The sequence below is a fragment of the Musa acuminata genome, chromosome BXJ3-5 (assembly GCF_036884655.1).
Source record: "Musa acuminata AAA Group cultivar baxijiao chromosome BXJ3-5, Cavendish_Baxijiao_AAA, whole genome shotgun sequence".
Lineage (NCBI taxonomy): Eukaryota > Viridiplantae > Streptophyta > Magnoliopsida > Zingiberales > Musaceae > Musa > Musa acuminata.
This window is the reverse complement of record NC_088353.1, coordinates 16,807,505-16,822,345: the sequence shown is the minus strand read 5'-3', so window position 1 is coordinate 16,822,345 and position 14,841 is coordinate 16,807,505. Positions and strand designations below refer to the sequence as shown.

The window sequence follows — 14,841 nt, the reverse complement described above, 5'->3', positions numbered from 1 at the left end:
TTCAAAATAGCAAAAGAATCCCCCAACGAGTTTTATCTTTTTTTTTTCTTCCTTAAAAATAATTATTTTTCTCTCCTTAAAAGTTAAGTTACTATTTTTTTTTCTATCCACCTTTTTAATAAACTAACCCATATAACTAAATTGGTTCAATTAATTAATCTAAGACGTGAAAAGGTTCAAAATATTTACTAATATATATCGATTAATTTTTTTTTAATAATAAATTTAAAACTAATTTACCTAACTATAAAGTTAAAAGTAATATAATAATAATATTTATCCGTTTTAAAAAATAATATTTAAAAATATTTAAGAAAATAAAAAATAAAATTGAAAGGTCCGATCATTATTTTTATTTTTATTTTTTTAAAAATAGTTTAATTACTAATTTTAACCCTTAAAAAGTTAAATTTATACAAAAAAAATCAGAAAATATATATCATCCTAATATCAAAAATAAATTATATTAAATAAATTACTGATATATCATTTTTATTATTAAAATAATAAATAAATATAAAATATAGTAAATTATAAAATAATAAAAATAAAAATTATAGTTAATACATTTAAAATTAACTATAAAGTAAATAATAATATAATTATAATAATTATATATTTTAAAAATAAAATATAAAGGGCTTAGAAAATTTTTAGGAAATTTTGTGAACCAAATTTTTAGGATAGTTTTCTAATCGATTTAAAAATATTGTGTGGAGAGATCATATTTTTGTTATAATTAAAATTTTTTAAAAGATTAGAAAAAAAAATTCAAACTATTCAGATGCTGAAAATAACAAAAAATATAAAAAAAAACATAAAATAGAAAAAGTGTTATGAACGTGATTCTAGGTGTCATTCGAAGGTTTCATGAAAACTTCACAGCATTTTTAGGCTAAATTTTTACCAAAGATTATTCTTAAGCATCAAAAACATTACATAGATTCAACATATTCCGATGGAAATAAAAAAAAAGAGAAAATAGGAAAACCATAAACTTTTCAGATTCTAAATAAATAAAAAATAAAATAATTTTAAATAAGAAAAATATGATAGATGTTCATCTAAGAACAATGCAATGCTTTCGTAAAACTTTTAAGAGTATTTGGATCTGAGTGATACACTATTTTGATTTAAACCCAAAAACTGTGCATTAGATATCATAACTTAATTTTTTTTTTACCAAATTTTTACTATAGATTGTCTATTTATTTTGAAGTTCAAATATCAAAAGAATATTACATAATTTATTCAAATAAATCAAAAAATCTTTAAAATTATTAAAACTATAATAGATATCCATTTGGGTCCAATTTAAAACTTTCGTAAAGATTTCAAAGTATTCGAACCATCCTTTTATGCGATACACTATTTTTTATTTAATCCAAAAAAAATAATATATCAGTTATCAATGTAACACCTTGCTCGTAAGCTCACCTATATCATCCTTATATGTGTAAATAAAGTAGAATGTTACTTTTCAGTTCTTTTATGATAATAGGAGTGTAGGAAAAAAAGCATGCATGTACAATATGTCTAAAAGTTATATATATACAAATGTCTATAGGTCATCGTATATATCTACACTAGCATGAGTTTACACATGCTCACTTTCCGACCCAATCACTTGAATGAGATACTAATATTCTTATATGCAAAATAGAGTCTATAGTGAGTAATTATTCAGCAAGTATAAGCTTTTATAGTTTTATTTAGGTGAGTATTTATCATGTCATAGATATAATATTTTATAATCATTAATATAAAATATTTAATGGTAAACACCTTGTCCTATATCTTCTTTAGCAAGCATAACCCTACGACATAACATATGCAAAATACAAAAATAAAATTTTATGTCAAAATAATTATATGCATATGTAAGAAACATAACAAATTCATAGATTTCTATATTTATATCTATTTCTATACTTAGAGGAGGGAATTTCTAAAGATATTGCAGCAGCGTTTCTTTGCTTTTAGACTCTCTATGCTTGTGTGTTTTAACCAGGGATGAGAAAGGTATTTATAGGCTTCAAGTTGATTTAAACTTGGAGTCTAAAACTTTTCCATCTCGAGTTCTCTGGGCACGAGCGGTACCACCGCCTGCGCTGGGCGGTACCACGGCCCAGTGTTAGTCTGACACTAACACTGCCTTGGGCGGTACCACCACCCATGTCTGGTGGTACCATCACCTGGGGGGCAGTGCTGGGCGGTACCATCACCTAGACTAGTGGTAGCACCGCCTAACACCTTGCTAGGGGTGGTACAACTGTCCAGACTAGCGGTACCACCGTCTGACACAATCTCGAAGACTATGCCATGACGATGAGACTTCTTGGGGCACTGTTTGGGTCTCTTATTGGGCCCAACATAGTCATTACATGGGCCTAGCTGGCCCCTAATTGGGTTAGCCTAAATCTAATTACGTGCTAACTATGAAATCTAAGACATAATTTGAGCTAAACAAGTCCGTAAGTCTATTCTTCCGGCGATCTTCCAGCGAACTTCCGACGATCTCTCAGTAATGTTCCGGTGGACTCTTGGTAAGTCCTGGACTTTGTGATGATCTTCTTGGTGAGTTCCGATGAGCTTCTCTGATAAGCTCCGAGACTTCTCGGCTGGTTTCGCCAGAACTTCCGACGAATGTCCGAACTTCCGACGAACTCTCGAACTCCCAACAAAATCGCGTCCTTGACTCTGGGACTTAATTTTGCTACATACCTTGCTATCGTAGTTAATCCTGCACATGTAAAACACACTTTGATCTAGATAATTAATACTAAGCATTAATCAAGTTGTCCGGCATGTCATTGGTCCCTCGACGCTTCGTCCGATTCTTCGACGCTTCGTCCTCTCTTGTGACCTATTGCTCAATCGGCCAGTTGACTCCGCAACTCCGATATCCTTTGCGCAATATCCACTCTTCTTGGCCCGATGCCCGAATCCACGGGCTGAAGCCTTTTGTCGATACATCGACTGATCCTCCGGCCTGACGTCCAATCTTCTGACATGTTTTCCCCCAGCATAATATGATTCTTCTTGCTTTAATTGTCTCATTCTGATCGAAGCATCATACGTCACTCAAAACGCAGATTAAAACATAAATAATTATCAATTGGTTTCATCATCAAAATTTGAGATTCAACAATCTCCCCCTTTTTTATGATGACAACCAATCAATGATGGAGTTAATCTTAACTCTCGGAGTTTAAACAAACTCCCCCTATCAATATGGCATATAACTCTTGGATTTAAAAATTCAAGCAAACATGTCATGATAAAATTATGTATGATATCAACATACTTCTCTCCCTTTGTCATCAATAAAAAGGAGAAGTTCAACTATTCATGTGTTTGGAAATATAAGTTCAACTCATTGCATGAAAAACATAATATCAAATTTTATCATTATGTAATTTAAAGCTAGAAAATTTAATAAGTGTTACATCGTACTTAGAACATTCAAGCTATCAAGTTTTAGATATACAAGTTTTACAACATACAAACTAGCAAATTTAAAGATGTACAAATTGACATATTTACTTTTCTTTGAGATATGCAAGATAGCATTTCTTTATAATGTTCAAGATTGCAAGTTCTACATCATGCTAGCTAGCAAATTAGAGATGTTTAAGAAAGCAACATTTACTTTATGAAATATGTAAGTTTTACAACATAAAAACTAGCAAATTTAAAGATATGCAAGTTGGCATATTTGCTTTTCTTTGCGATGTGCAAGATAGCATATTTTTGCATCTTCTTGAGATTTCAAGCTAGTAATTCTTGGTGATGTTCAAGATAGCAATTTTTCTCTTTTGAGAAATGTAATTTTTGCTTTCTTCTTGAATTGTATTAGCTAGCAAATTTGCTTTCTAGCACATTTTGCTCCCCCTTTGTCATTGTCAAAAAGAAGGGAAGACCCTTTACATCAATTTTTAAATTATGACAAAGATAAATAGCATAGATGAAAATTCAAGTCATGAATGTCAAAATAATTATTTTATCACAAATATTTCATCATTGCATGCATCATTATCATAAGTTAAAGTATTACATACATAATACCAAATCATCATGTATATAAAATATAAAATCATCATTACATGCATGATTCCAAATCATCATTCTAGAGTATTATTTCAGAAAATGATAATTATTGATTTTCACATTATTTTAAAAAATCATAGTGTTGCATATATTTTTATCTAAGGGAAAAATCATAGTGTTGCATGCATCATTCCAAAACATTTCAAGTCATACAAGCCATAAATAGAAAGACATCATATCATGAAAGATAAGACCTCTTAAATTACAAGAAGAGATCTTTAAAAAAAAATCTTAAATAAGTCCAAGAGATCAAGATCATGATTTGAATAAAAACTCATTCAAATTCAAATCGTCAAATCAAAATCATTTTCAAGAGATTCATAAAAGCATAATATACATGTTTTCATTAATCTCCCTTTTTTTGGAAAAAAATCGATAAAGTAAGAAAAATAAATTTTTGAAGGAGAAACCTTTCATCTTTTTAGTTGTTTCAATTTATGTGATCTATTTCATTCAAGCATGTCCTTTTTTATTTATATCACATAACAACATGCATCAATTGTTTAAAAATTGAAAAAGAATTTTCATTGCAACAAAGATCAATAAGACAAAAATCATCGTGCATAATTTCGAAATAGAAACTCATTAAGCATAATTTTAAATTAATATACTCAAGTTTTTGTATGAGAACCATCCATCTTGTTTAAAACCGAAAAAGTAATATTTCATCATGAATAACTTCAAAGTCTCATGCATAGTATAAAATCATCTAGCATGATTTCATTAAACATAAATCATCTTTAATCAAAATCATGAAATCATCAAGATATACATTAATGCTTCTTAAACTAATATTGTTAGGTGTACAAGCATTAGATTTATATCTAACCTTTTATTGTATTATTACATCATTAAAACATCATGATTTTATATTTTCAATCAAAATTGTTTTGTTTATCATAAACATGTAATTTTCATGATTATTTTCAAAATTACTAAAATGATAAGCATGATTCCTAATTTTTTTATTTTCATTATTAAACATGTAATTTTTAAGAAAATTAATTCTAAACTAAATTTTTAAAAAATGAATCATGAAAAGCATCATGTAATTTCGAAATAAATTAGGGGGATTTTGATTATCTCATTGTCGAAAGCTGTTAAGGCGTAGTTTGCCATCTCGCCTTTGTTGATTTTCTCCTCATCTTCGGAGGAGCTCGATTTATTTCATTTGTGTTCTTCTTCTTGCGTTCAAAACAAGTAGTTGCATTCTTTTTGTTCTTTAATTTTTATTTTATTAATTTTTTAAATTTCTTAGTGAGTTCAAGTTCACCATAACTTGAGCTTATGCTCGAGTGGTCTTCAATTGTTCTATGTCCCAAATCTTTCTTGTTCTTTGGAAGGTAGTTTTGTTCATTATGTTCATCTTGTGCATTGTGCACCATTTTATATGTCATCAATGAATTGATAAGTTCTTCAAGTAGAAAAATATTTAAATCTTTTGTTTCTTGTATTGCCCTTACTTTTGAATCCCAATTCTTATTAAGAGAATGTAAAATTTTGTTTATAAGTTCAAAATCTGAAAAACTTCTACCAAGCACTTTTAAACCATTGACAACATATGTGAATGGGTGTACATGTCTCCAATAGTTTCTTTTGGTTTCATATGAAAAAGTTCAAAATCATGCATTAAAAGATTAATCTTCGAATCTTTTATTCTACTTGTGCCTTCGTGTGTGACTTCTAATGTGTGCCAAATCTCGAAAGCCGTTTCACAAGTAGAAACCCCATTAAACTCGTTTTTGTCTAAGGCACAAAATAGAGCGTTCATAGCTCTAGCATTTAAGGAAAATGTCTTCTTCTCCAAATCATTCCAATGGTTCATTGGAAGAGAAGACATTCGAAAATCAAATTCGACTATGTGTCATAAATCGAGATTCAAAGAAAGCAAGAAAACTCTCATTCGAGTTTTTCAATAAGTGTAGTCTGTCCCATTGAAAAAGGGAGGACGAATAAGAGAGTGACCCTCTTGAAAGCCGAAAAGAGTCATTTCTCTTTGGGTGTTAAACCAAATAAGAAATAATGAGGCTCTGATACTAATTGTTAGGATCAAGAGTCGGCACTAAGAGGGGGGGTGAATTAGTGCAGCGGTAAAAATTACATCTTCAATAGTCTCGTTTCGATAAAACCATTTATGTTGAAAACCGATCTCAGAAATATCTTAACTTGAAACACGTTCATAAATGAATTGAAAGCAGTAAGAACTTAAAGAGGTTTGCAGTAAGGTAATAGCAAGAATAAAATGCAAACCAGAGAACACGGCAGTTTTAGAGTGGTTCGGTCAACGTGACCTATATTCACTTTTGACTTCCTCCGCCAACGAGGTCATCGGCTTCCACAAGAGGCCTTCCTTCAATAGACAAAGGCCAATTACCTTTTACCCTCCTCTTCTCCTTTTACCGGGTTTAGGAGATAACCTTTACAAGTACTCACTCTCCTCTCTTAAACATAATTCTAACACTTAGACTTGGAGGAGGGAATTTCTAAAGAGATTGCAGCAGTGTTTCTTTGCTTTTGAACTCTCTATGCTAATGTGTTTTAATTAAGGATGAGAGGGGTATTTATAGACTTCAAGTCGATTCAAACTTGGAGCCTAAAACTTTCCAATCCCGGGTTCCCTGGGTACGGGCGGTACCACCGCCTGGGGGCAATGCTGGGAGGTACCATCGCCCAGACTAGTGGTACCATCGCCCAGACTAGTGGTACCACCGCTCAGACTGGCGGTACCACCGCCTGACACAGTCTCGAAGATTGTACCACGACGGTGAGACTTCTTGGGGCACTATTTGGGCCTCTTATTAGGCCCAACACAATCCTTACATGAGCCTAGCTGGCCCCTAATTGGGTTAGCCCAAATCCAAATCCAATTACGTACTAACTACGAAATCTAAGACATAATTTGAGCTAAACAAGTCCGTAAGTATATTCTTCTACCGAGCTTCCGGCGAACTTCCAACGATCTCTCGACAATGTTCCGGTGGACTCCCGGCAAGCTCATGAATTTCACGATGATCTTCTTGGCGAGTTTCAATGAGCTTCTTTGGCAAGCTCCGAGACATCTCGGTTGGTTTCGCTAGAACTTCCTACGAACGTCCGGACTTCCGAAGAACTCTCGAACTCCCAACGAAATCGCGTCCTTGACTCCGGGACTTCATTTTGCTACATGCCTTGCTATCGTAGTTAATCCTGCACATGTAAAACACATTTCGATCTAGATAATTAATACTAAGCATTAATCAAGTTATCCGACATGTCATTTGTCCCTCGACGCTTCGTCCGATTCTTAGGCGCATTGTCCTCTCTTGCAGCCTATTGCCCAATTGACCAGTTGACTCTATAACTCCGATATCCTTAGCGTAATATCCACTCTTATTGACCCGATGCCCGAATCCACGGCTCGAAGCCTTCTGTCAATATGTCGATTGATCCTCCAGCCCGACATCCAATCTTCTAATATGTTTTCCCCCGGCACAACATGATTCTTCCTGCTTTAATTGTCTCATCCTGATCGAAGCATCCTGCATCACTCAAAACGCAGATTAAAATATAAATAATTATTAATTGGTTTCATCATCAAAATCCAAGATTCAACACCTATATGTAGAAAAAAACTCTCTCCGTAGTGTAGCATGATAAGAAGCGCCTATATCAATCATCCACTCAAGATCCTGACACACACAAGAAAAAAATATCATCAGAAGGAGACAAAATCAAATAATCACCACCCTGCACTGTAGTTGTAGTATTATCCTTTGACTTTGTAGACTCCACTTCTTTTTCCTTTTTCTTGTTCTTCTTATGTTGTTTATATTGATTCTTATAATATCCTTTCTCACCACAGTTATAGCAAATAATATCTTTTCTTGATCTTGGCTTGCTTCTACCGATGCGTAAACTGCTTCTAAACTTTGACCTTCCTCTGTTCTCTGAGATAAGTGCATGTGAATCATTATGAGATGTTGCTGAATTCTTTCTTCTCAACTCCTCATTCAACAAACTACTTTTTAGTAACAATGCCTGCAACTCATAATCAAGAGATGTTTTAATAGAGGATAACTAGTTAGTGATATACTCTGCATTTCATTCAAATGCTTAACAATAGAAGCACCCTCTCTATATTTTAGGTTCACAAGTTTTCTAATAAAAAAAGCTTTATTGCCAGTTGTTTTTCTTTCATAGAGGCCTTCCAACTTTCTCAAAAGAAAATATACAGAACTTTTAGTACAAACATGGTGAAAGACACTATCATCAATCCACTATCGAATAAACCAAACTGTTTTTCAATCTAACCTCTTCCACTCATCATCTATCATAGTTGTGGGTTTTGTATTATCCCCCTGCAAAGGTCCATATAAATCTTTGCAATACAAGAGATCTTTTATTCTTAGTTTCTATATCATCCAATTGTTTCCATTCCAACTAATCATGCGAAAAATATTACTGGCCTCTATGTTCAAACACAAAAGTTAAATCACCACAATCCTGCTCTGATACTAGTTGATAGGATATAAAGCGAAATAAACTTTTATATATGAACAAATACTAGTAGGTCATAACATGTAGCGGAATTAAATGGAATTACAATCAAATAGAATACTAAGATTTACGTGGAAAATCTCTCCAAAGTGAAGGGTAAAAACCACAAGGCAAACTAGAGATAATCCACTATGAGAATAATAAATATACAAATCTCAATCTCTTGCTCTAAACCCTAGCAATAATCACAAGAGAATAACTGGGATCCAAGGATCACGTCACTATGCACAATATCCAAATTCTCCCTTAAGTAATCACAGCAAAAATCTACTATAGATTTAATCTAACTTGAGATGAAAACACTACTAGATGATTAAGAATAGTCTCACTACGTTGTCCTTGTCTTCTTTCCTTTCTTTCTCTTATTTTTCTGTCTTGTTCTCCTCCTTATCTTCGGAATCATGTGGCTATAGTATTCTCCTCATTACTATAGTTTTTTCTCCTCTTTTTGCAGCCCCCATACCCTCCTAATATGATTTAGGATTAGGTTAAGAGAGGAGATGGGCTGTGGGTTGTACAAGCCCACTATAGGCTGAATCTAGTGGGCTATCAGCCAACAACCTCCTCCTTCAGCCTATAAGGGAGGCTGTCTCATGACTCCTCAATGTGAAGTCATGTCGACTAGCTATCGGCATATCTCCTGTCTTTCTTTTGGTAAAGTATTTGTTAATATGTTTGCTCCGTTATCATCTGTGTAAATTTTTTGAAGCTGTAACTGCTTCTCTTCATGTATATTTCGAATCTAGTGGTATCTGACATCTATATGCTTTGACTTGGAATGAAAAGTTGGGTTCTTACACAAATGGATGGCACTCTGGCAGTCACAATTCACTACATAGTTTTTCTATTTCAACCCTAATTCTTGTAAGAATTCTTTTATCCATAACATTTCTTCACATACCTCTATAGTAGCAATATATTCTGCCTCTATGGTGGAGAGAGCAATACACTTTCGTAATCTAGATTGCCATGACGTAACTCCCCTACAAAAGTAAGCACATAACCTGAAGTGGACGTCCTCATATCTATCTCTTGCCATATCTGCATCTGTGTAACCTATCAACATAGGTGGTCCACCTCCAAAGCTTAAACAAACCTTATAGCTTGCTTTGAGATATCTAAAAATCTACTTCACTACTACCCAGTGCTCTTTGCTTGGATTTGTAAGAAATATGCTAGTAACACCAACTGCATATGCGATGTCCGACCTTCTACATACCATCGCATACATTAAACTTCCAACTACTGAAGCATAAGGAACCTTTCGCATTTTCTCCTTCTCCTTATCACTTGATGGACTTTGTTCTCAGCACAACTTGAAGTGACCTGCAAGAGGAGAACCAATTAGCTTTGCATTGCTCATACTGAACCTTTCCAATACCTTGTCGATGTATTTCTCCCGTGACAACTAAATCTTTTTGGTTTTTCTGTCACGGGAAATCTGCATGCCCAGTATTTGCTTTGTTGGCCCCATGTCTTCATTGCAAAAAACTCACTCAATATCTTCTCCAACATGTCAATTGTAGACATATCTTTCCCAAGAATAACCATGTCATCAACATAAAGTAAGAGAATAAAAAAATTTTCACCAAACCATTTGATGTACACACAATGATCTAAAGCCATTCTTTTGTATCAATTTTCTGTCATAAATGAATCAAACTTTCTATACCACTGTCTTGGAGCTTACTTTAGCCCAGACAAGCTCTACTTCAGCTTGTAGACAAAGTTCTCTTTACCTTTAGCTTTCAAGTCTTTTGGTTGCTCCATATAAATTTCCCCCTCCAAATCACCATGAAGGAAAATTGTCTTCATATCTAACTGCTCAACCTCCAAGTCCTAGTTAACAGTAATACCAAGAGCAATACAAATAGAAGAAATTTTAATTATAAGAGAAAAAATATATTCAAAGTCAATACATTTCTTTTGACCAAAACCTTTCACAACCAATTTAGCTTTATACTTTGATTGAGAACAATATTCTTAAGTCTTCAAACTAAAAACTCACTTGTTCTTTAAAGTCTTCATTCCATTTGGTAGTAACACCAGATTATAAATGTGGTTCTTCTGAAGAGCATCCATCTCTTCCTACATAGCAACTAACCATTTCTTTTTCTGCTCACTTTCAACTATTTCCTAATAATTCTTTGGTTCACCTGCATCAGTAAGCATCACATACTCATCTGTAGAGTATCTTCTAGAAGGTTGACGTTGTCTAGAAGATCTTTTCAACTGAGGTTCTACGGGAAGTTACTTTCTAACTTCTTCTTGCTCAACATTTCCTACAGGTAGATCAACATTAGGTTCTACACTCTCTTCCTGCATATCTCCCTCATCACATTGATATACTGGAGGAGTAACTGGGTCACAATATGCTAATCCTTTTATAGAAGTATTGGCTTGTGTTTTCTTCTTCAAATCTTGAAAGGTTTGATCCTCAAAGAAGACCACATTTCTACTTTTGAACACCTTCTGCTTTTCTTAATCCCAACGCCTGTAATTAAACTGATCATACGAGTAGCCAAGAAAAATACATTCTTTAGTCTTACCATCTAACTTGGACCTCTCATTATCTGGAACATGTGCAAATGCATGATAACCAAAGACCATCAAATGCTTGTAGGAAACATATTTCCCTGACCATACACACTCTACAATATCACCATCTAGGGTTGTACATGGTAACAAGTTGATCACATCAACTGCAGTCCTCAATGCCTCATCCCAAAACTTTTTGGGTAGCTTGGCCTGTAAAAGCATACATCTAATCTTTTCCATGGTGCGGTTCCTCCTCTCTGCAATAGCATTATACTGAGGTGTACCAGGAACTGTCATCTCATGTTGGATGCCATATGATATGCAATAATCATTAAACAATCTTATATACTCACCAACATTATCCGATCTTATGCATTTCAATTGTCTTTCTGTCTCCCTTTCAACTCTAGCATGAAATTCTTTGAAGATATTAATAACCTGATCTTTAGTCTTCATAGCATAGGCCCAAACTTTTATGAAAAAATCATTTATAAAAGTGATAAAATAAAGTGCACCACTGATACCAGAAACAATAATAGATCCACTAGGAGTTTTTGTCCTCAAAGGACCACATATATCTGTATAAACATGGTCTAAGGCATGCATTTTTCTAGATAAAACAAGACTAACAAATAAAACTCTATGTTGTTTACCAGCCAAACAATCAATACAAGAGTTCAGATGTGCACCTCTGAGGTATGGCAATATCTCTCTCTTGGAAAAAGCTTGCAACCCCTTCTCGCTCATGTATCCCAATCGCCTATGCCACAACTCCATACTAAAGTATTTCTCTGTAGCATTTAACTACTCACCATAAGTTTTAGCCTACAACCTGTATAAAGTGTGACATTTCTTTCCACTCGTCACAATAAGAGAACCCTTACTAAGCTTCCATTACCCTCTGTAAAATCTGCTATCATAGTCTTCATCATTTAGTCTTCCAACTGAAATTAAATTCAACCTCATGTCAACCACATACCTCACATCCTTAAGCACCAACTTACAACTAAGGTTGGTTTTTAAATGGATATCACTTATGCCAATGATGTATGTCATGCCATAGTTGCCCATCTTGACAATACCAAAATTTCCAGACCTGTATGTAGAAAAAAACTCCCTTCATAGTGTAGCATAATAGGAAGCACCTATGTTAATCACTCACTCAAGATCCTGACACACACAAGAAAAAATATCATTAGAAGGAGACAAAATCAAATAATCACCACCCTGCACTAATTGTAGTATTATTCTTTGACTTTATAGACTCCACTTCTTTTTCTTTTTTCTTGTTCTTCTTAGGTTGCTTACATTGATTCTTGTAATGTCCTTTCTTAGCACAGTTATAGCAAATAATATCTTTTCTTGATCTTGACATTCTTCTAACTATGCGTGAACTGCTTCTAGACTTTGACCTTCCTCTGTACTCTGAGATAAATACATGTGAATCATTTTTAGATGTTGTTAAATTCTTTCTTCTCAACTCCTTATTCAACAAACTGCTTATTACTTGACTCATGGTGACAACACCATCTGGCATAAAGTTACTAAGGGAAACAATTAATGTCTCCCAACTTTCTAGTAATGAACTAAGAAGTAACAATGCATGCAACTCATCATTAAGAGATATTTTCATAGAGGATAACTGGTTAGTGATAGTCTGCATTTCATTCAAATGCTCAGCAATAGAAGCATCCTCTCTATATTTTAGGTTCACAAGTTTTCTGATCAAAAAAGCTTTATTGTCAGTTGTTTTTCTTTCATAGAGATCTTCCAATTTTTTCCAAAGAGAATATGCAGAACTTTCAGTGGATACATGGTGAAAGACACTATCATCAAGCCACTGTCGAATAAACCCAACTATTTTTCGATCTAACCTCTTTCACTCATCATTTATCATAGTTATGAGTTTTGCATTATCCCCCTACAAGGTTTATACAAATCTTTACAATACAAGAGATCTTTCATTCTTGGTTTTCATATCATCTAATTATTTCCATTCAAACTAATCATGCGAGAAACATTACTGGCCTCCATGTTCAAACACAAAAATTAAATTACCACAACCCTACTCTAATACTAATTGATAGGATATAAAACGAAATAAACTTTTGTATATGAACAAATACTAGCAGGCCATAACACACAACAAAATTAAATGGAATCACAATCAAATAGAACATCAATATTTATATAAAAAACCCCTTCAAAGTGAAGGGTAAAAATCACGGGGCAAACTAGAGATAATCCACTATCAGAATAATGAATATACAAATCTCAATCTCGTGCCCCAAACCATAGCAATAATCACAAGAGAATAATTGAGATATAAGAATCACGTCACTGTGTATAATATCTAAATTCTCTCCCAAATAATCGTAGTAAGAATTTACTGTAGATTTGATCTAACATGAGATGAAAACACTACTGGATGATTGAGAACAGTCTTACTATATTGTTCTTATATTCTTTTCTTTCCTTCTCTTGTTTTTCTGTCTTGTTCTCCTCCTTATCTTTGAAATCACATGGCTGCAGTATTCTCTTCATTACTGTAGTTTTTTCTCCTCTTTTCGCAGCCCCCCACACCCCTCTAATATGATTTAGGGTTAGATTAAGAGAGGAGATGGGCTATGAGATGTACAAGCCCACTATGGGCTGAATCTGGTGAGTTGTCAGCCCAACACAGACATCTCTAATCGTTTGATGGCTCTTTATCTGCATACGCAAACCTGCTAAATGCAACATAAGCTTCAAATTCATTAATTACTAAACCAATTATTCTAATTTTTATAAGATAGCTGAAGAAGTTTGAGATACTCTTCTTGTAAACCAACGTGGATGGTTTTGCACTCCTATATTTATCTTTATACAAAAGCTGAAAGAGATCAAAACCAAATTAAAGATATTGACACACAAGCTCGTCAACCACAATTTTTTCTTTCTTTACTTATCAATCAGCAATATCTCAAGGCTAAGCTACAATCGTTATTGGGGGAAGAGGAATTTGCTTTAAGATGAAAATTTAGATATTTGTGACTTACTTTAAGTAATTTTAATAATACTTATTTGTATATGTCATTGAATACTTGATGCAACAAAAATAATATTGTATCTGCCGTAAATGTGAAAAGCTAGCTTGTTTAGAGTGAGCTAATGCATGATGTGGTAACATTATTCTTTCAGAATCTACTTACCCCTGCTATTGTTGATATCTTGTATGGTTCTATTTTTATCTCTAAAATTATTTCTACAACTTTTTACCAAATTCTCTAAAAGCTTGTTTCCGACTTTAATATTAAAGATGTTGTATTCAACTTAAAGCCAAACAAATATCGAAGTAAATGGTTTTAATATCTTTTTTTAAAAAAATTATTAACATATAATCAAAACGATCTTGTGGTCGCTATTCAGATCTTTTTCTTTGGTGAGGTTAACACCACCTCCTTTTTTTATATATTTTACTAGGATTAAGATTTTTTTATTTAAATTCTCTTCCAATATTTTGACATTGTTGTCATCCGCTATCTGTGCAATATTCTTGTATAAATGATGGAGTTTATATAAATAATAAGAGGCTATGAGGTCTCTGACGACCAAACCACTGTGTCTACTCTAACAAAGTTATAGGTAACTTTAGTAATTATGTTTTGCTCTATCAAA

The 14,841-nt window shown here is 33.3% G+C and overlaps 1 protein-coding gene across 1 annotated transcript in view; it reads right to left on the bottom strand.

Moving 5' to 3' along the window:
• Positions 1–10,353: 10,353 nt before the first annotated feature.
• The window catches only part of LOC103985283 (ammonium transporter 2 member 2-like), a 33,858-nt gene continuing 29,370 nt past the window's right edge, over positions 10,354–14,841 (bottom strand). Inside the window, exon 2 of the mRNA XM_065151475.1 lies at positions 10,354–10,485. Within this exon, the coding sequence (XP_065007547.1) occupies positions 10,354–10,485 (132 nt within the window). The remainder of the gene's footprint in view (positions 10,486–14,841) is intronic.